This window comes from Oculina patagonica, chromosome 14, assembly GCF_052425735.1.
Source record: "Oculina patagonica isolate OP01 chromosome 14, crgOcupat, whole genome shotgun sequence".
NCBI lineage: Eukaryota > Metazoa > Cnidaria > Anthozoa > Scleractinia > Oculinidae > Oculina > Oculina patagonica.
In genome coordinates, this window is record NC_135771.1 from 6,406,327 (window position 1) to 6,428,649 (window position 22,323).

At 38.1% G+C, this 22,323-nt stretch overlaps 3 protein-coding genes across 3 annotated transcripts in view; 2 read left to right on the forward strand and 1 right to left on the reverse strand.

Annotated features, from left to right (window-relative positions):
- LOC144638393 (uncharacterized) overlaps positions 1–22,323 on the forward strand; it is a 252,085-nt gene that overhangs the window by 97,348 nt on the left and 132,414 nt on the right.
- Positions 1–22,323, forward strand: part of LOC144638336 (uncharacterized) — a 71,683-nt gene that overhangs the window by 48,151 nt on the left and 1,209 nt on the right. The gene's annotated exons all lie outside the window — the stretch shown is intronic.
- Positions 1–22,323, reverse strand: part of LOC144638199 (acid phosphatase type 7-like) — a 28,764-nt gene that overhangs the window by 5,423 nt on the left and 1,018 nt on the right. Inside the window, exons 2-11 of the mRNA XM_078497405.1 lie at positions 18,147–18,347; positions 16,979–17,161; positions 15,882–15,907; positions 12,573–12,670; positions 12,436–12,498; positions 11,502–11,616; positions 9,755–9,868; positions 6,300–6,360; positions 6,049–6,116; positions 5,884–5,955 (exon numbers count right to left, since the gene is read on the reverse strand). Coding sequence (XP_078353531.1) covers positions 5,884–5,955; positions 6,049–6,116; positions 6,300–6,360; positions 9,755–9,868; positions 11,502–11,616; positions 12,436–12,498; positions 12,573–12,670; positions 15,882–15,907; positions 16,979–17,161; positions 18,147–18,347 — 1,001 coding nt within the window. The remainder of the gene's footprint in view (positions 1–5,883; positions 5,956–6,048; positions 6,117–6,299; positions 6,361–9,754; positions 9,869–11,501; positions 11,617–12,435; positions 12,499–12,572; positions 12,671–15,881; positions 15,908–16,978; positions 17,162–18,146; positions 18,348–22,323) is intronic.

Below are 22,323 nucleotides of genomic sequence, written 5' to 3' on the forward strand. Positions count from 1 at the left end.
TTATTTTCATTGGCCATTATTTAACTCTAGCGTTTTGACAGTCGTATTACTCTTAAATTTTGATTTTAATTTATAACCGTCTGACAGTTCGCGCCAAAAGCCGTCTACGTAATTTTCGCGCGCGAGGCCTGTTCTAAAAATAGCACACACGCAAATCCGATAGCACAAGACCTATTACCAGAGATGTGGACTTCTAGATCATGTACTTCTTCTTCTTCTCATGTACTTTAACAATGAAAAAACTCTTTGCTTTCGGTCACTTTTCTTGTCCCCAATTCTTTACTCTAAAAAGGTGCGACACAGGATAATATTTATAATGATAATCATCCTTAGTTTAGTTTTCCTTTTTTCTTTCCACCTGACACGATTGTGTTATCTTTGCCTTCAATAAATTAATTGGCATCTTGGGCAAATAGATACCTAACCAGGAACTGTAAGAAAAATACCGCCGATAGTCAGTTTAAGGTGAGATTCGTCGATATCAAACACCCCTGCGAGAAAATATTGATATACTACAGCTTTTTAACCAAAGTTTACATTCAAAGTCACACCCCCTCCCAACAGACCCACTTCGCAGGATGTTTTAAAAAATTTCTGTCATTTCTGGATACGAGATAAAAAGGCGGGAAATTTAGTGTTAATGAGATCCCGCTACGACCAGCGTGACAAACCAGACAACGTAGTTTATAGTAACCTACGTAGTTTTTGGGTGTGCATTTGGAAAACGCTCGTTTTCTAAATGCGCATTCAAAAACTTCATAGCCCCGTTCTTCGCAGGCTACTGTAAAGACAACTGTAAAACACCAAATGCGTAAAGATTTTTTTGAATTTTTACCAGCCTCGTTTCCAGTGCCTCTCTCTTTTTCCTCCCTTGGGAACAGGGTTGATTGTTTTTTTTTTTTTTTTTTTTTTTTTTTTTTGCGTGACGATCATGCAGAATGTGTGATACAGTACCGGGATTTTGTAATCAGATTGTGCATAGCGACCTTAACTAGACAAGGCCCGATATTAAATGCATCTTCTTTTTAAAACTAAGCTGTTCATAATTGGAATACGCAAATAAAGTCAACGATCACACAAACAATTTGACCAATTATTTTAAAATACAAAACATACCGTATTTACTCGAATAAGCGCCCCCTCCCCCCCCCCCCGATTAAGCGCCGCAATTGGGACAAAAAAGTTAATAAGCGCCGCCCCCGAATAAGCGCCGCAGCCCCGGTGCGGCGCTTATTCGAGGGATTCCGTTTAACTAAAACAGCAGTACAAATCAGTTCTAAAACAAACTGGAACATTTCTTTCCATCAAAAGCGATGTTTTGCAGTTTAATGTGTTTGTTTTTCCGCTTGCCCATAAGTTTTCTATCCAACATTTTTACAATATGTAGTTCTCTGGTAGTTCTGTATATGTTGTGAAGGTCGCGAACATTGCCAGGACAGCTAGCACCACTTCTGTTATCAGCAAGAGACGAATACTGACAATCAAAAGACGCTATTTTCAATTACTGTAAAATATAAGATTCCTTGTGGCGTCCAAATTTTAAATAAGCGCCGCCCTCAAATAAGCGCCGCCCTCGAATAAGCGCCGCACTTGAAGCGCGAAAAATTAAATAAGCGCCGCGGCGCTTATTCGAGTAAATACGGTATACTAAGCTGCTAACCTCCTCGAGAGAGTACGAGTTTCGCCTCACAATCTAATAGAGAGTCTCCAATAACACGGTAAGTTCCCACAACGACACATTTAACATTAGCCGGATTAGTGGCACTGGATCCGCACCCAGGGGGGGGGGGGTACTCCGGGATCCAAGTGACGGGGCGGGATGTGCGAAGGATTTTTTGGGGGTCGAAATTTTCGATTCCGGGATTTTTTTGGGTAGGAGAATTTGGCAGGTATTTTTTTGGGTGACTTGATTTAAATAGGGGATTTTTGGGGGTATTAAAATCAAACTAAAGTGCCTTGGCGCGGCCTTGGCAATTTAGGGGTAATTTGACTAGGGATTTTTTTGCTCGTTTTTTTTGGTCCAGGGATTTTTTTGGGTAACGTCGGGAGATTTAGATTTTTTGGGGTCCTGAGTTTTGCCTCCATTCGATCATCCCCGTCACTTTGATCCCGGAGTACCCCACCTCCCTGGGGATCCGCACGCTCCTCCAACAAGTGTGGCAAAACCACATGAAGCCATTGATCGTGAATTAAAGCACAATTCTACTAGTTTTCCAGCTAGGTATTTCGCAACCCAAAGTGTGCACAACACAGTTGGAAGTTAATTTTAAAAACAAGACAACAACAGCAGTTTTCCAAGGGCAATATCGTTTGTTCCCACAAACACGTGTACCGCAATATCGGGAAATTTGATACCAGGAAGTAGCGAACCGCTGTCACACATCCGGGTGATAAGAAAATATGTAACTTGCAAACGAACGCTTTGTACAAGCAACGGCAGCAACCGTGCTACAATTTCTCGTCAAAATACGCTCGGTTGAGGTAAGAAAACATGTTATTTAATTAGTGTACTATCCATTCTTCGAGTTTTACGAAAGATTTTTATCGGTTGTGATCTATAAACTGATATTTTCGTTGCGTGCATTGTCCGATGTCGCCAAACGGCGAGGTAATTCAAAATAAACTTGTGCTAAAGATTCTCATTTGAGGCTTGATTTTGACTCTGAAACATAATAAATGAATTCTCTCGGCTATTTGGGAGACTAAAAATACTATTTGACGGGGGATAAGACCCAAATTCGAACTTTTCAAGATCAATGCGTGCGATAACAATCGCAACATGAAAGGTCAAACCGACAAGTAATTAGCTCAAGTGTCATGTTTTCAAGCCGCTCTCGATTTTTTCCGTTTTATTTACCTAATCTAGTTTTTGGATAAAATCGAAGATGAAGTGATACCTTTATTCAGAAAAATAGTTTTGACAGCCTAATCCATGTACCAGATTGACTTTTCGGCTCACGAAGTTGACCTAAATTTAAGCGTGATGCAACATGGCCGAAGCGTATAATTTTGAAAATTTGATAAAAATTCAGATTTAAATTTTATTCGGATCTGAGAGCGTTAAATAACTGTTGAAAGATGATATTTTAATACTATGTACCAGCCTTTACTGCTACGGATCATATTTTTTATGCTCGCCTTCGAAAAAAGTGGTATTTTAGAGCCGAATTTGGCGCTTCGAGCGGCCAAATCCGAAGAGTCGTCTCGACGAAAAAAATAAAAATCGAAACAATCTCAAAGATACATTTTTGAAACAAGTAAGTATAAGTCTTTATCCTGACAAAGTTTGAGAAAATCGATTTTATTTATCTTGCATATGTACAGGCGATTCTAAGAGCAGGACCCTCTTAAACGAAAGAAAGCGACTGGTCTAGATAATCTGCCCCCTGGATTACTTAAAGATGCCGCAGAAGTCATCACAAAGCCTTTAACTTTTATCATTAACTTATCCCTCGCAACTGGAGTTGTTCCAACCGATTGGAAAGTGGCCAAGGTGATTCCTCTGTTCAAGTCTGGTTCTACGGCAGAAATAGACAACTACAGACCAATTTCAATTCTCCCTACTCTGTCAAAGATTTTGGAGAGAGCTGTTTATAAGCAAGTAGTGACACATCTCGAACGCAACGGCCTTATTTCCGAACACCAGTTTGGTTTTAGATCTAATCGCTCAACTGAATTCGCGGTAACTCTGTTTACAGACCTAATCCGGAAAGAAGCAGATGGCGGGAAAGCTACAGGAGCTGTGTTCATTGACTTAACAAAGGCGTTTGACACCATCAGCCACTCAGTTTTATTACAAAAACTGTCTTGTTATGGCATACAGGACAATGAACTGAACTGGTTTACGGATTATCTGTTTCTCCGGAAGCAGCTCGTCCAATTTAAAGGAGTGCTGTCTGAACCTAATCCTGTTTTCACAGGTGTTCCCCAAGGAAGTATTCTAGGTCCGCTATTGTTCTTGATTCACTTAAATGACGTCCATCAGCCGCTTCGTTACTCCAAAATTATCACCTACGCAGACGACAGTCATTTTCACCTCCTCGAAAGACTTGGATGCTATACAACACAATCTCGGTGAAGACATCAAAAGTCTTACTGACTGGTTTAGAGACAATGAACTTATCATCAATGTTAAAAAAGGAAAAACTGAAGTTATGTTGTTTGGAACAGCGAAAAGATTAAATTGTTTCGATGGCAAAGAATTAAACTTGACGGTAAACGGATGCCGCATAAACACAACAACAACCTACAAATACCTCGGCGTTCATCTAGATCCCACAATAAATCTTGACACGCACTTTTTCAAAACGTACAAAAAAGCAGCTGGGAGAGTAAACTTATTACGACGAATCCGTTCTAACATTGATGTCTTTAGCGCTGAACGCATCTACAGGACAATGATCATTCCCATTTTCACTTACTGTGGTCAAAGTACGCTTGGTTGGTCAGAAACACGCAAGCGCAAAATCAGAGACCTGGAACAACGAAGTCACAGGACCATTCTGCCAAATACTACATGTCTTAATTGTGAACTCCGCCTACCCACAGTCGAGAACACTCTAATGAGAAAAGCCTGTAATTTTGTTTTTGACTGCCTACAAGGCAACATTTGCACCCCTTTTAAAAACTATTTTAATTTTTTAACTCATAATCGTGATACGAGGAACTGTAGAGCCACTGTTGTTCTACCTAAAGTGAAACTTGAATTTGCACGAAAAAGTTTTTATTTCTCTGGTGCAAATATTTTTAATTCTTTACCTTTAAAAACTAGGCAAACTAGCAGTAGGGTTTTATTTAGGCAGTCTTTAAACGAATTACTTTTATAGGTTAGGTAAGCATAATTTAATAGATTTTTAACTTTTTAACTTTTTATCCTTTTATATGATGTATTTTTTTTTTATATTGTTATATACTTTTCTTTTTACAGGACCCCTTTGATAACAGTACTCATGTACTGAAGGGTCATCCTGTTTAAAAATTCGTTATTATTATTATTATTATTATTATTATTATTATTATTATTATTATTATTATTATTAATCTTAATTTTGAGGTACAAGTCCTTGCCCTTCAATTCAAACCAGTTAAAATTGGTGGGACAAGTCGCAGGACTTTGGTCCCTGTGACTAGATTTTTTTAAACAAAAGTGGATACAGGGTTCGTACACTTTTTCAGGCCAAAAATTCAAGGACTTTTCAAGGACTTTCCAGGACCATTCTTGGAAATTTCAAGGACTTTTTTTTAATGAAATTTACCTCAAACCAAGCAAAATATTTGTGCTGAAACCTACCTTTTCGATTAACTTCAAAGCCTTAAAAGCATTGATATTTTTTTAATCTCGTTCAATTAAAAAATCAAGGACTTTCAAGGACTGAAAACCAATTTCAAGTACTTTCAAGGCCTTGAAATAGAATTCCTGAAATTTAAGGGTTTTAGAGACGCGTATGATCCCTGTGGATTAAGTTTACACGAAAGGACTTGTCCCCTTGTCAGTGCTGACCCTCGTCTTCTATTACTAGCTCCTACAGTGTAGTAAAATTCTGGTAAAATGAAAATTACTGACTGGATTTTTTCTTCACAAAAGGAAAAAACAAAAACAAATGAAATTGTTGTAAACATTTTCACAGCGGTTATCTGTGGGGCACATGCACAATCTTGCCGAAATTGCTATCGGGAATTTTATAAAAAATAATGTTCGTAAACGATGTATTGCTTGAATCCAATAGATACAATGCAAGGTTGTCACTGTAAACTAACATTGAATAAATAGTATATATGAGAAATTTTGTAACTACTTTACCTCGTTTTTTGCAAACTTCCTGAACATTAAGGTTCAAATTCTTACAAAATTCAAAGCAACGAAAAATAATGTTGCTAACATACCGCTGACCCAGTGATGATATGAACTGGGGCACAAGGGTTGTTGTATGGCTCTTCCCAAGATCCATTGCAAACCTGCAACAAACAAAATGAATGAAGTGAACTCTACAAAAAACGTTGTTACACTGCAACCTTACAGAATGGGTTGATTCAAAAAATCTGACTGACCTGCATGTTGTACACGGGCCATAGTCGTTCATAAGAGTGTTCATGAGCCCACAGCGTCAGATCGACACCTACAGTAAAAAGTAAATGGAGATTATTATCTTTATTGTTAGTTCCGGCCGTAATGCATCGCTCCTCCTTACTAACGAGGAGAGAGTTGTGTGACAAGCCCAAACAAGGAGACCACATGATTCCCACACTTGTTGAAATAAGTTATACTGAATATTCACAAGTTATATTGCTATTCTCCTAACCATATTTGTAGAACAAGTCTTCCAAGCCCCACAAATGTTTTGAAGTGATTCCTTTGCGTATCTACAAATGAAAAAAATAGGTCACCAAGGGTGACATGAGTCTAATGCGGTATGGCATAGTGATACAGATTGCGCGGTTTTCGTAAGCCGGTTAAAATTGGTTAGAGGTTTGTGTTCGGGAGTTTAATTTAAAATGCTTATAGCAAGCTAGGGGCATCGTGGATGATTATGGATGAAAACGAAACAGTCATAAATGTTATATGCTTCACAAAATTTAAAGTATGAACAGGAGTTGATGTTACTTCTTCCGTATTGTCCGTAAAAGCAGAAACGATTAAACATTTGGACAAGATTGCGTGACGATTTACAAAAAGCATGTTCATTACAACAAGGGTTGAAGAACTTCACATCGTTTTCTTTCAGATTTTTCACCATTTTGATGATGACTCTTGAAACAGATTTTGCAATAAAAGCACTTGAAATAGTGACTGTTACTCCATTGTACTGTAAGCACTTAGTGACAGATTTTCCTAAAAACGGGTGTAAATGCTCACGTCAATATAATGATGACCTTTTGAACGCTGGAAACTAGGCAATTATTATCGAGCTACCATACACAGGAGCGAAGACTGTTTATCATGATGTACAAATTTCGCGAATCATCACTTCCATATCAATGTAACCATTTTATGATTTTTCTAGCTGTAAGAAGAACTTAAGATCTCTGAGAGTCGTAAAAGCATGAAATTCGATTTCAGTGTATGGCAAAGGCCGGGACAGTGTAATACTGCAAAGCGGCCAAACAAACGCATTTTGATTTAGTCGCGTAACTTGATTTACATTTATCCATGTACATCTTTTATTTTTGAAGGTTTTTGTTTGCACTGTAAAGAAAAAATTGGTCAAAATTCGAATGACTTAAATACAAAAACCGAGGTAAAGTTTTCTATTTTTTAAAACAAAATAAATATTTGGTCGCATTGTGTAAATAAACGCGAGTCGCCGTCGAAATATTTTTTTCTCAAAGACGTCTTGCTTTTTAAGCAAGACGAAAACACAAGTGCTTAACTGAACTGAAAACGAAGATTTATTTTCACAAAAAGCTTACAATTGTCTTAACTGGAAAATTATTTCGTCCTGTTCAAGTGTTGAATAATCGTGACTTGAGAAAGAACTTTTAATTATGCGTGGGAACACGTGTCGCTGATTGGCTGTTTTTAATTGAAACTAATCGTGCGTGTCCGTACGAAGTCCGTTCTTGCAGCTGATCATTGTTTTCTACATTACAGCGAACGATTATCGATCCCGAACCATTCCCTTGGGATTGCTAACAGCTTTTTTCATATAACAAAGAGTCTAATGCGCATGCGCAAAACGCACGCAAGCATTCATTCTCGTTCCCAGAGCCTCCGTTTCTTTTGGTCACGTGGTCGGCGAAACGAAGGGCTCTGGTAACACTGACTACCGGATGTCGTAAAATCCACGACATCCGGTAGCGCATGCCCACTGCATAAATGTTCGTCTGCGTCTGCTCAGTAAAAGAAAGGGGAAGGCTGGGGCTGACTAACACGAGAAGAAAACGAATTTTGAAAGAAAATACGAGATTTGAGTTTAGCGTTCGAAAGAGCTGTACATCAATCCTCGCTACAACTGTCGGAGGACATCAAGAAACAAGAAATGGAACAGGAAGCTGCCCTGCCTGCTGTAGTCGTTAAGCAGAACGACTGTCCTTGTGTTTTGCCCGCTGGTTTTTGCAATTCAAGTCGTTGATAACTTAACACAATTCGATTCGTTTGGAACTCATTGAATTGCATGGCTGATAGATGTGTTCTTGTTGTGTCGTCTCTACACGCAATATTATCTGAAGGCAAAGTTAGAATCCAGAGGAATTGGAGTTATAGTCGCGCTGTTATAGTGTTTTTAACATGGAGTCGAGGATATCATCAGCCGATAACATTCCGACGGTTGATGATACTGTAAAATTTATTTATGGCCATGCGGAGGTATTGCAAAAAAATTCAGAACTAAAAAGGCCGCTAATCGACGAGGTATCATTCTATTGAGCAGCGGTAAGAAATATCACATTGAATTTCAAAATCTTCATGTAATTCATGAACTTCATTTAGTGACCCTTTAGTGTGTATATCTTGTATAAGCTAAGTTGATAGTGCAAATGTTTGCAATATTTTTAATGCAATAAAAAATACAACCGAGTCACACCTTACAAGTGATGTATTTGTCATTCGTTCATAAACAAAGGTCTGCTTCGTGAATACGTTATTCCAACAAACTCCCAGTGTTATTCGGTCTTTTTCCTGTAACATTTTCAAACTTGCCCGCTTCATCTTCAATTGTTTCGATGACCGGAAGTATAACTAAAATTGCGTAGAAGCGTTTCGTTTTTTACCTAATTACGCATGCAGTTTTTATCAGCCAATCAAAAAAATCATATTTTTTACCGTTACCAGGGCCACTACGTCATGTCATTTAAAAAAATACGCGTGGCCCTGGGGAAGAGGATGGCAAGCATTAGACTCAAAAACAGAGTCTATAATCTGACAAAATTACAAAATGGTTTAATTGCTCCATTGAATAGCTCGTTTCAAGAAAGCAATTTACTGATTGCCTCGATGCCCAATCATATCCCTTTTGGTGCATTTTGCAAAAAATAAATGTTTGAGTACCACGGGACTACTCTATTTTTAATCTACTGGTCTAAGAAATTGGTTTTAAAAATAATATGTCACTCTTGGGATCCAGTGTGGCAATGTTCTTGCTACTTTTATTGCTGGTTTTCACTGTCACGCAATCAAAAAATAAATTCAAAACCATTCAACTACAGAAGCTATGAATTTCAAATATTATAGATGATAAATATCTAAACAATTTCTCCAAGTTTCGGGTCTGTGCGGTGTACCGTTCGCGAGTTATTTTCCGAACCTTTCCACGCAAATTTATAAAGCTTAGTATGGAGCCGCCATAACTGTGTCCTGCCGAGGGACACAGTTATGGCCGCCGTGATGTCAGAGAAACCATCTGGAACTCAATTCTGTTTACAACAGCGGTCATCCTTGGCTTAAGAGCTAGTACACTTTCACATAAACACCACTTATTATATCTGGAATGTTCATTCTGCACAAAATGGAAAGGAAAGGCCTTTTTTCAAACAAAACAGCTTTGTCACGGCACTCAGCTTGATGTCACATATGACGGAGAACTAAAATATTCAAAATGCTCTGTTTTAAAAACGAATGACACTATCGATCTGGAAATTTGCAAAAATATATATTTTTAGTTTATCTTTCGCCTAATGACAACGAAAATTTAGCAGGCCTAGTGAATTTTGATTTCAGAATTTTATGACGTAACATGAAAACCAAGAATAGCTACTGTTGAGCCTAAGGCTAAGTTTTCCCTGTTGATGCAAACACTTAGAGTAAAGCAAAGTAACATACCACACGGTTAGTAAGTTTGCAGTAGTCGCCATCGTCATTATCACAGTACATCGGTTTGTGTCCCATTGTGATAATCCATGGACGCAACTTGCGGTTTTCAGGTGAGGCTGCTTCCTATAAAATTAATTTACAACTTAAAATTAACAGTTTACCTTCCCATAAACCTTCGAAAGTGTAACTCGTTTAATGGCTTTAAACCCACTATAGGAACACAAGGAAGTATAAAAGGAGAAATAAGGCAAACAAAAGGTAAGCCATTTGTTTTTCAATTCCTTTACAAAATATTATTAAATGTAGTATTAAGGGCAATTTTTGAATCATTCCCAGGTTCAAAATGTAACACAATCTGCATTATCCCCGACATCAATATGTCACATTATTGATCAAATACAACATCTGGGCTGACCGAGGTTCTCCCAACAGAAGTCAAACCTATGACCTCAGAGCTGTGTCCTAGCAGAGCCCGGGTGCCACAGGCCGCTTACTTAATTGCCTTTGGGCGACTAGCTCTTAAGAGCTGGGCACCCAAGACTTCTTATAAAAGAGCCTCTGGTCACACCCTGCAATTATTCCAGCTTTGGAAATTCTGCACACATTAAGGACGGTGCCTACTAATAACGAAGTTATTTTTCCTGGCCGAAGACCATGCAAGCAGTGTAGATGTTACAAAGGGCTATTAAAATCCAAAAAGAAAATTAGGGGTAGCCACGCAAGTTTTCGAGATAATTAGGTTTGAAAACTGGAAAAAAGTGCTGACGTGGCATTTTAAAAAAACTTAAACTAAACTAAAATTTTTCTTGCAAATTCCATTTAAAATTGATTTTACATGAACAAAATCAATATTAAATAAAGCAATCTTTAAAATAAGTAACAAATAATGTCTTTGAAACTGCGTGATCAAAGATTTTATTAACAAAATAATTGCGTTAGTACAATTTTTGACTCTAGCAGCTCTCACTTGCACGGCCAGAAAATCGGCCTAATTTTTTTTTCACTTAATCACAAATTAAACATGTGCTCTATAGACTTGCCACTTCCATTTTATAAAATAAAAAGCAGGGGTCACCACGCGTTTTTAAAAGTTATACGCGTTTTTTTCTAACTCTATCGAATCGATTTTTGGGTCTGTTACATTTTTCCTTTCCCCTCCCTAGCGAGTAAAATATTTGCGTCTCTCGCGCGCACGCCAAATATAGTTAGCAGTTTGCGAGTTTCGTTTGAGCGCTTAGCGATTTGTTTTTAACTGTTAATGTGAGCCATTTTTAGAGGTCAGTGATAACTAAAATGTTGCTTTTCCGCTGCACCTGGCTAAGTATATGTCCATAAACTGGATTTCGTCGAAGCAGAAATCTTTCGTGATTTTTAGTCGCGCGCTTGGTCGCGTAGTTGAATTCCTCATTTTGAGCGAGCAAATTAGTCAAAAGCGCGCGCGCCCAGTGTGATCGATGCATTGCGTGATGCGCAGAACAAGTGCGCAGTTACAATAGGAGGCACCGTCCTTAATGTGACAAACATGTCATTTACAGCCAGGAATAATATAATCTGAATTTAGTGAAATGGAATTAATAAATGATGTCACAGACTGAATTATATCTTTCTCATCCATTACAAAACATATAACGTATTCTGCTGGCTGTGCTTCTTAATTTGACTATTATTTTGTTAACAGTTCAGGTTTTTAAAAGTGCCATTTACCTTTCCTTTTAAATAGAGAAATTTTATAAAATCAAGGCAAATAGCTATTAACCTGCAGGTCTTTTACCAGCCATTCATATTGCTGAACAATCTGTTCAATTCCATAGTTTAACCAGTAGTAGACTTCTGTTGAGAAGCTGATGATGTGTGCAGGTCCAATGTTCCAACTTAACAAGGAATAAATAAAACAGAGACAGAAAATGAGCTACATATTAATAGACCATTTTACAGTTGTCTGCTTAGTGACCTGGCCTTTGAATGGAAGTGAGGCTAGAGGTGACCTTGTTTTGATACAGACCTCACTGCTTTTGTTTTGTAAATCATGTTGTTTTGATGCTAATTAGTTTGCATTTACATGATAAAGCAGGGAGGTTTGTATCAATGCAAGGTCACCTCAGCCTCATTACCATTCAAAGGCCAGGTCACTTGGCAGGCAACTGTAAAATGGACTATTAAAACATTTTCTGTATGGATATGTGTGCACGCTGACAATGCACAGGCTACTGAGGACTGGTGAAGATTTAAGTCAGTCTTTCCAGTGTAACTCAGGAGGTGCGGAGGCCTATAATAGTTAATGCGCTGGACTCTGGATCAAGCGGTTTAGGTTTGACCCCTAGTCAGGGCACTGTGTTGTGTTCTTAGGCAAGATGCTTTACTCTCATAGTGCCTCTCTCCTGTCCAGGTGTATTAATGGGCACTGGCAAATTAAAATACTGCTGGGGGTAACCCTACGACAGACTGGCATCCTATCCGGGGGGAGGGGGGGTAGTAGTACATGTATACTCCAAGATGCTTCATGCTACGCAAACCAGCATAAGCTCTGGGCTAGTATGCTGACTTCACATCTGCTTTTCCCTACAACATAACTTGGGACCCACAGTGGCACATTGGTCAGCTTAAGGTATGGTATTAAGTCCTTTAGTTAGCCAAATCAGTACTTGTTGCAGATGTTTTTTTGGGCTGCTACATGTAAATTTGACTCTTACCTGTAAAAAATACCTTCTGTGTTTCCTGGCATTGAAAATCTGTTTTTGTAGTTTGAAAAGTTGCTGAAAGGAAAGTTCATACATGTGGTTAAAGTTGCAGCTAAATAAACATGCAAAAAATCAGTCAAGCAACTTACTAGGCCTGTTCATGATTTCCTGGACAAGTCATGTATGGTACATAAGCAGCTATTGTCTGTATTTGATTCATGAAGTCATCTCCTACTAATCCATTGTTCTGTTGGTATAAATTAACATAAGATACAGATATTGGCATGTACAACAGAGTGAAATAACATTATTATAGACCAAGGAAGACATGAGGTGAGGGACATAACATAACATTTGGGCAGTTCCAGAAAAAATCCATACTCAAAAGCCAAATTTTTAAAGGAAAGTATGGGGCTTAACTGGAATTTCCAGAGGGGTGGGGGAATTCAAACCAATTACCTTCCATGGGGAGGGGTATGGATATTTCTTGAAACAACAAATAAATTTACACATTCAGATTTGTAGAGTAGCAATTACTTCTAGTACCAGTATATTATACCTGCCAACTTTTTCTGGGTCAAAGGCGTGAGATTTTTATCCTGAGAGTGCCAGGATTTCCGAAGACGATACGACAATGTCCGAAGTTTTTCGAAGATGTCCGAAGTATTCCGAAGAAGTTCCGAACATATCCCGATCCCAGTACAGTATTGTGAAAAAGTAATGCAAACGAAATTCGTCGAAATTCGTTTTTTGTTCTCGCGAATTTTCGTCGAAATTTCTTCGAATTATCGAGACATGTTTCGTAGCGCTCCACGCGAAAAAATCGCGAACTTCGTCGAAAATTCGGGACTGCGAAATTCGAAATAGCGAATTTTCGAGGTAGACAAACAATGACTTATCGAAATATTTCGAAGCAGCGAAATTCGCTGCACGTAGCTTTCACTTGACCATAGATAAACTAACGCGAAGCGCGTTCCATCAAGGTCATAACAATTAAATAAATTATTTGAGCCGTGACAAAGTAAAATATAACTGAAACATTGCTTGGGGCAAATGAAAGTTCCTAAAACTTCAAAGAACACCACTGTAGAGGCTATATTTACAACATAAACAAGCGCGATACAAATGTTTTCAGAAGCCGACTTCGAAGATACAAGACAGGGGTTAAACAAATAAAAGGTTTACTACTGAAAACATTTCAGCCTCTTTTGGATGGGAGAAAACTTTATTTGTACCTTTACATAACTCAAACGAATTGCCTTGAGTAAGATTCTTGTTTACAGCTGTACAAATTACAGTATATCAGTGAAAGCACATGGCGCGGGGACCACAAAGTTTACATGTCGATCGCACAAGAAACTTTTCGAACATCTTACCTTGTAAAATAAGTCCTACTTTGTACACAAAAATACTGAGAAAGTAAAAATCTTTCACCGCCTCCATATCTACTCTTTCCTTCGATCTAGTGGCTCAATAAAATGGTGAAACATACGCCAGCACACGCTCGCCATGTGACTTGTCCGCCATGTTGAATGTTGACACACTTGCTTTGGGCACGTGGAAGTCTGGGTTCAAGTATCACGGATTCAATATGGCGGATGTGTTTACATGTGCGATCGAAAAGAAGAGTATAAACTTTGCCACTTAAACATAGAAAAAGAGGAATCAAGTTTTAACTTTGAATCACAGACTAAGGTAGGGGGCTAATTGCTTGGTCGAGTTTTAAAAGGCTTTCTCCGGTAATGCTTAAAGTAAAATAAAACGATCTGTCATAAAACAATGGTCATCGTCTTTTAGTTTGAATGGCAGCACCTCAAAGAGACATTCTTTATACTTATAGTCATGAAGCAGGGCAGAGCCATAGCTTTAGAAAAGGCCAACAGACATTTGAACACAGCGAAAACAGAGCTCGAAATTTCGAAGGGTGTATTTCGAACAGAGCGAATTTTCGAAGTCAATTTCGAGGCAAGCGAAATATGCTCACGAAAATTTGCGACATTTAAAACAATAGACGAAACGAAAACTGCTCTTTTTTCGCCGAAAATTCGCTTCGAACGAAATTTCGCGATTTTTTCGTCGAAAAGCCCCGAAAAGTTGCGAATTTCGACGAATTTCGTTTGCATTACTTTTGCACAGTACTGTACATGGATGTGTTTTGCTAAACACGACCTCGTTCCCAACTCTTTTTTTTTGTCAAAACTCTGTCCAGGCCTTCTGATAGGGTGCGGCAAAAAAGCAGAAATTATGCGGCATTTTTAGGGCAGATTATGCGGCAAGAAAGTACTATTATGCGGCAAATTATGCGATTTTATCTCAGCAATTTTAAGCTTGTTTAACAAGGTTTCAGGAAATGAAAATCCATTTTGTGCATTTCAAACAAGAATAAGAACATAAAGGAACGATAAATATCTGTATTAGAATGAAATAGATTATTTTCACCTCATTTGCATTTATTCCAACGCCAAATGGCTTTCCGTGTACACTACATGATGTAGTAGAACGTTAAAGACTTTTGGTGACACTATATATGAAGTGTAATAAGATACAGCTGACTGAATTACTGAAGGCGCACATGTTAATGTACGGTGTCGAACAAACAAACACTCTGCGATGTTTTTGACTTCATTGAAGGATTTAAACACTGAATTCAGCCATTTTGCCTTGTAAACTTCAGTACAATACAAGAAAGCAACTTTTAGATAGAAAGCAAATTTATTTGTGTAAATGTTGTTACGGCTAAGTTGAAACTGAAAAAGGAAGTTGCCTGCCCAAAGTAAATATATGTTGTTCGATAATTTGAAAACCACATCTGAGGTTTTCCAAGGTTTTTTGACAGCTAAACCACCTTGAAACAACGTTGAAATTGTCTTAGAACTAAGTTAAAGCAAATATTTCCTTCACTTTTACTCAAATTGTGCGATTTGGTACAAATTTATGCGATTTTTGATTTTTTACAAATTATGCGAAAAGTTGCGATTTGCGGTCAATTATGCGAAATCGCAACATCGCATAATATCAGAAGCCCTGTCTGTCATTTCGGGGAAAGTATCGCAATATACTCATTTTACATGGAGTTTTCTTTTCTCGCACTGGTTTGAGATTACATTTTTTGCAAAATGTGTCGTTTGTGGTTGTAAAAACTCACATTTTTCGACTAGGCCGGGCGTGAGCAATTGGTTCGTAAGCGTGAGTTGGCGTGAGATCGAAGTTTTCAACTCGCAGGTGTGAGACTCACGCCCAAGGCGTGAGAGTTGGCAGGTATAGTATATCCGAATGAAAAGAAAAATGACCTACCTAATTAAAAACCATTTACATCTAATAAAACAATGTACAAATATCAATCAGAGCTACAGTAGCAAACTCTTTTTCTAATTAATTACAATAATCATAACTAACTAGTTGAAATAGAAACAAACAAACAACTGAGATAAAAAATTAATTTAGAGTCTAGCACTTACATATTCCATATTGTATGCAAAGTCACCTGAAAAGAATACGGCATGAGTTAGATTCCATTAGTTTATCAAATACTGTGCAGTTAACATTTTAAATTTTTCACTGCATGCACATGTATAATAAGAAGGTATTTCTTATGGCAGAGAAATAATTTATATGAGCAAATATTTTACAAGAACATCATTATCACACACATTCAACGTGAAAGCTTTAAAGTAATTCGTACTGCCCTAGCTACTCTGTAAAAATGCATCCTGTTTACAGTGCACCCGGGAGGGGGGGGGGGTACTCCCTATAATGGCCTATACGGGGAGGCTCCGCCCGAAAGGGGTACCTTTTTCAGGCTTCAGGTATATAAAAGGGTAGGGATTTCACAAGTTTAGGTATGTAAAAGGGTGGGAAAATCTGTCATTTAGGTATTTAAAAGGGCCTTTAATTAAAATATTTTGAACAGACGCAACTTACGGCTGTATCATTTATTTTTTTTTTAGCGCTGCATGAAAATGACAATAAAACTTCCTGTTTTAAGTCTATGTGATGTCATGTAGGTATATGAAAGGGGTACCTTTTTTCAATAAAAGGTATATGAAAGGGGTGCCTTTTCTGTCAAAATGGTATATAAAAGGGTAAGGGGTCGGATCTCAGGGCGGAGCCTCCCCATATAAAACTTTTTGGAGTACCCCCCCCCCCCCCGGGACCGTGCATAATCATGTTAAAAGACATGTACATTGTACAAAACCACTGAAAAAGGTTTGCAGTGTGAATGAGTAAAACAACTAATTATTTCAGCCTGTCCACATAAGATGGCAATTAAAAACTTTTTGTAGCACCATGACAATCTGTTAACTGCACATATCAAACCCGGGAATGTGATGAACCTGGGGATTCACATACACGTACAACCACTAGCCAATTTGTCTAAACTGTGTCCCTGAGGTCAATTCCATGACACAGACATTATGTGTCAGAGTGCAATGTTTTGTGTTTTTTATATAACACACCTCAACAGAATACATGTAGGACAAAACTGAGGCTCAGGCCACTTAAAGTTTGCACTTCATTATCATGAATGTACAAAAAAAATGATATCAAGACTTACCAATATGAAGGAAAGCATCATACTTTCCGTCTTGTGCTTCCTCCTGTAGAAAGGCGATAGATTTAGCATTGACGCTTCCTAGATCTCCATACAAAGCTATCCTTGGACTCCACTCTTCACCAGACTTTAGGGCGTTAAATGCAAACAGTTCACTCCAGCCATCATATCCACCAACATGATAATCTACAAATTATGATAAATGATGACATCCCCAAATTCATGAATACTGTATGAAATTCTATATTTAGACAAAGCTATAAGAAGATTATTATGCTATCTATAGGTTTGGAATTCTGATCTCAATTTGAAATTTTATGACTCATTTGTTACGGATGTACACTAAAATAGAATGTGCTTCAGTTGATAATTAGTTCTGTACTTTTCAGTTTTATTATATATACATTAAAGTGGTATACCGAGTGGTAGCAAATCAATAAAAACCCTAATATGCTAGTGGCAATATCCGCCGACCAAGTAATGATTTTTCATTGGATCATGTGAACAAGTCCGATTTGCTGTTTATATAATAAACAGAACATTACATGGCCGCTTGGGGAAATGAATTTTATCTTCTCGTACTGGTTGTACTTCTCACTAGTTTGCTGGACTCATGGCATGCACTTGTGAGATATACCATTAGCACAAGATGAAGATAAAATTCATATCCGCCGTGCGGCCATACTTTAAATTTTTATAGTATACAGTGAAATTCCAGGAAATCTCAAATGCAAAAGTCCTTCACATGATAAGCCCTCCCAAATATAAACCCATGGCCATTTCTACTTAAATTCCAAAATAATTGGGTTAGTAGCTCTAGAGATGCCACCTAAACAATTTGAATTCTGGGAGACCAAAAAAAATTTTGCTCAATGATTCTTCTTCTCATCCCCAAAACAAAATAAAAATATAGAGCTCTGCTGGTTCATCCACAAAAAGGCATTAAGTATTTTAAAATTCTTCCCTTATATCAGCCAAAATAAAAAACACATACATTAAGCACTTTTCTTTGTATCTGGGAGACTTGATGACCTGTACAGGGGAATGGAAGATTCTGGGAGACTCCCGGATAATCTGGGAGAGTTGGCATAGATGAAGAGGGCAATAGGAAAGGAAACATTTAACAACGATAGCCTTACAGGTTGTACTTGAGTGATGTAGATCTACCTACCATATCTCTGACCAGGAACCAGTCCTGTCAGTTTGACCCTGTGAACAAACAACACTCTATGTGCTGACCCACCATCAGTGAATTTAGTGATGCCACCAGAAGCTCGTAAAGTGAGGGGAGAACCAACTTTATTGTACTCCACAATGGAGTAATTTGTAAATGCTAACGTCACCCATGTAACCATCATTTCCGTTGGGTCTCCTGAAATTACAACAAAACAGTGAAAAATATTATTAAATGGACTTTTCTGAGGTTTTCTACACTTCATTGGTTGGGAAGTGTTTTTTGGAATTTCAATAAGTGGTTTTCACTGTCACACCACGACAAAATAAATCCAAAACTATTAAGTCAAAAAAATCAAGAATATTACATGTTGTAGAAAACTACATGTACTATATAAACTACATGTCCAAGTCTCAGGTCTGTATGGTATTCCGTACTCGAGTTATCCATCAAAATGTTTCACGCAGATTTAGAGAGCACAGTAGGGAGATGCCATGTTGGAGCGCAACTGCTTTGGCTCCAACATGGCGGCCGGAAGTCAACAAAAACATCTGGCATTCGCTTCTGCTACAAAAAGAGGTCAGATCACCATCATGAACAAGTAAACATTCAGATAAACACTTCTCGCAAAACCTCAACTGTTCAGATTGTTAAAAATAACAGGATTAGGCACTTTTTTCAAGCATACGTGACAGCCTACTGGCGGCCATCTTGATGTCGTGTGGCGTGAAACTCCGAAATTCAAAATGCTCTATCTTAAAGACGGCGTATGCTATCGTGCTAAAAACCGTCAACAGGATATGTATTAAGGACTTCTAATAGCCAGTGAAGGATAAAAACTCAGGGGCCCTGTGATTCTGGATTTTGGAATTTTGATGACGTCACATGAAAACCAAGAATGGGTTGTATTTTGTTACAAGTAGATACAAGTTTCTACTTTACTATTACAGTATCTACTTACAAAAACTACTTGTAGCCGTATGATTACAATACTAACAGACATTTATACCAAAATGCTAACATCACATCAGTGTGGTTCCAGAAAATATCAGTCATCACCCCATGAAAGCTAGGCTATTGGAAATTCCACAGGGGTGCGGTCTTAAAAGCCAAGGTTTCAAAGGCAAGTATGAAGCTTAACTAAAATTGACAGAATGGTGGGAGTAGGGTGCGGGGGGGGGGGGGGGGGGGGGGGGTAAAGGGGGTAGGATAACCAAAAAAACCCAAAAATTTCCACAAACGGCTTAGTCTAGGAAACCGAAATACCGCAGGTAAAACTGCAATACCACAAACCTTAATGATCCCCTCTGGGAGAAGATGGGGGAAAGGCTTTCTGCGCAGGTAGCCTGTGTACAGCCGTCCTGCTCCGCTCAAAAAAATCACGGAGGGGACGTCTGTGTTATGGCGTTCTTAATCGTGTTCTAGTATCCTGCTGTTATCGATTTAAATTTCACATAAATTATTATATCGGATATCCGGATGACCAGATTTGAATCATGCGGTTCCGAATAAAACACAACAAACAAGGGAGATAAAACATCATCGAGCTCAAAGACATAGCCCTAGATCGATAAAATGCAAGAAGCATAACGTTTACAACACTAAATCTCTTTAACCAACGTAACCTTCTTTGTTCTCCAAGTAAAGCCACAACAGTTCTCAGCAAAGCCAGACAAAGATATTAAAATGTGTCATTCGTACAATATATTGTGCAACAGTTTTAGTGTATATGACATGAAAACTATTTTCTGCTTATTTGAAAGGCCTTTCGAAATACAGAAGAATGGCGTTTTTCTTTTCGAAATATCTTTTTTCGTTTCAGAGATATTGACGTTTTTGTATTATGCAAATTAGATCAGTGATGACGTCATAAGATTTGACTCTAAAAAATGGTAAAATACTGAATAAAAAATATCTCTGGAAATATTGAAGCAGTGTTCTTGAAACTTGGCACCACAAATGTGCATCACAAAAGGAACAAAATGACACCCTTAGTATTGTTGCCATAGCAACTCTTTCAACTCCAGTCTCTCTCTGTCAAGACATATCTGACCTCTAAAGTAAGACAAAGGGTCCTGCTTAGAACAGACATAGTTCCTATATTGTCTTAATTCCCACCATCGGTTTGGCTGCGCTAGATGGTTCTTGGTTTAAGACAAAAACTGGGAATTTCAGTTTTTATTGAGACAGCACCAGCGGCAAAACTGTTGTCATGGCAACAGCCCTCAGAGTGCCATTTTGTTTCTTTTTTGATGCACATTTGTGGTGCCAAGTTCCAAGAACACTGCTTTAATGGTTTTAGAGATATTGTTTATTCAGTATTTTACCATTTTTTAGAGTCAAATCTTATGACGTCATCATTGATCTACCTTGCATAATAGAAAAATATCAATATCTCTGAAACGAAAAAAGATATTTCAAAAAGAAAAACGCCATTCAACTGAATTTTGAAAGGCCTTTCAAATAAGCAGGAAATATTACACCATAACACAGACGTCCCCTCCGTGATTTTTTTGAGCGGAGCAGGACGGCTGTACACAGGCTATGCACAGGGGGCACAAAATTTTTTATAGAAATTTAAATGTAAAATTTACTTATATGTAACAAAGCTATAATCCCTTCAACCCCATCCCCCTTTCCAACCCACTGGGGCTGTGATAGAAAGTGTGGAATTCTTGCTATTTTTACTGTGCAGTTTTGGAAAAAAAATTTAGAGGCAATTCTTGTAGTCGAGAAAGTACATGTATAGTACTGTTCAGGTAGCTTCAGGACAAAAATTGTTTGCAGGGCTCGAGACTAACTTTTTTGTTAACTAGCCTTAGTAGTGGCTAGTGACAGCTATGATTTCACTAGCAAAACCAATTTTCTGCTAACCAGAACTTTCAACCATGGTTTTCATTTTTTTTTCTTTTTTTAACAAGCCACCTGAGACAAAAGCCAATGAGAAATCGGAAAAAATGGTTTCCCTTGCTTTTTCGCTCCTACCCTCCGCAGAATAATATCAGATATCCATTGGAACCGCATCTTATGTGTGTACAGGACAGCTGTTTTGAATCGTTCACGTACTCAACCTCTCATCCTCGTTATTCATGCAAAATTATCACTGATTAACGTTACAACCTACAGTACGCTCGATTTCCCAGGTTAGCTAATAATTAGCAGAAATAGTTTTCTTTCACTTGTCACTTTCGTCACTGAAAGTCAAAAAAGTTATTGTTTGTTTGCTTTTCAGAACCCTAAGCTAACTTGATAGTCCTGTTCTCTCACAGTCGTTTATAATTAATTTTGCGGTTTCTTTTCACAAAAATGCCTGAAATTTCCACTAATTCCATTTTTGCTAGTGAAAGCCCAAAATCTACTAGCCAAAACAGCATTTCTACTAGCCTTTGGCTAGTTGGCTGCGTTAGTCTTGAGCCCTGGTTTGCCTCTGTGAAATGAATACCGGTACTTCCAGAGCGAGAAAAATGTCTCACATTGATACGACCCAATAAATTCTGAATTGAGGGATCAAAGTCACATTTTTACAAAAATATCCACAACATCTACCACAAGATGTCCACCCAATGGTTTAAACCAGAATAATTTTCAATAAATTATTGGGATGGGATAGAAATGCAATAGAGTACGCCTTAAAACGAGTAGAATTCCTAGCTTTGAAAATGAAATTCTTGTACAGTTAATGCATAATGACACGAATTAAATGGTTTCTAGGGGCCCATTTACATGGAAAGAGGATGATCCTAGCACAAGGATCATCCTCCTTTCATGTAAAATGGAATGATCCTAGTGCTAGGATCTTCCTAGTACTAGGATCATCCGAGCGCCATATGTTTTCAGCTTTCAGTTTACATGTGAATGGTTGCATTTGGCCCTAACGCTAGGATCATCCTAGCGCTAGGACCATCCTATCTAAAATGAGGGATGATCCTACCGCTAGGATGATCCTAGCGTTAGGGCCAAATGCAACCATTCACATGTAAACTGAAAGCTGAAAACATATGGCGCTCGGATGATCCTAGTACTAGGATGATCCTAGCACTAGGATCATTCCATTTTACATGAAAGGAGGATGATCCTTGTGCTAGCATCATCCTCTTTCCATGTAAATGGGCCCTAGGAAAGCTTTCAACGGCCACGCCGGTGTTGTCTTTCAACGTGACGAATCCTCTAAAAG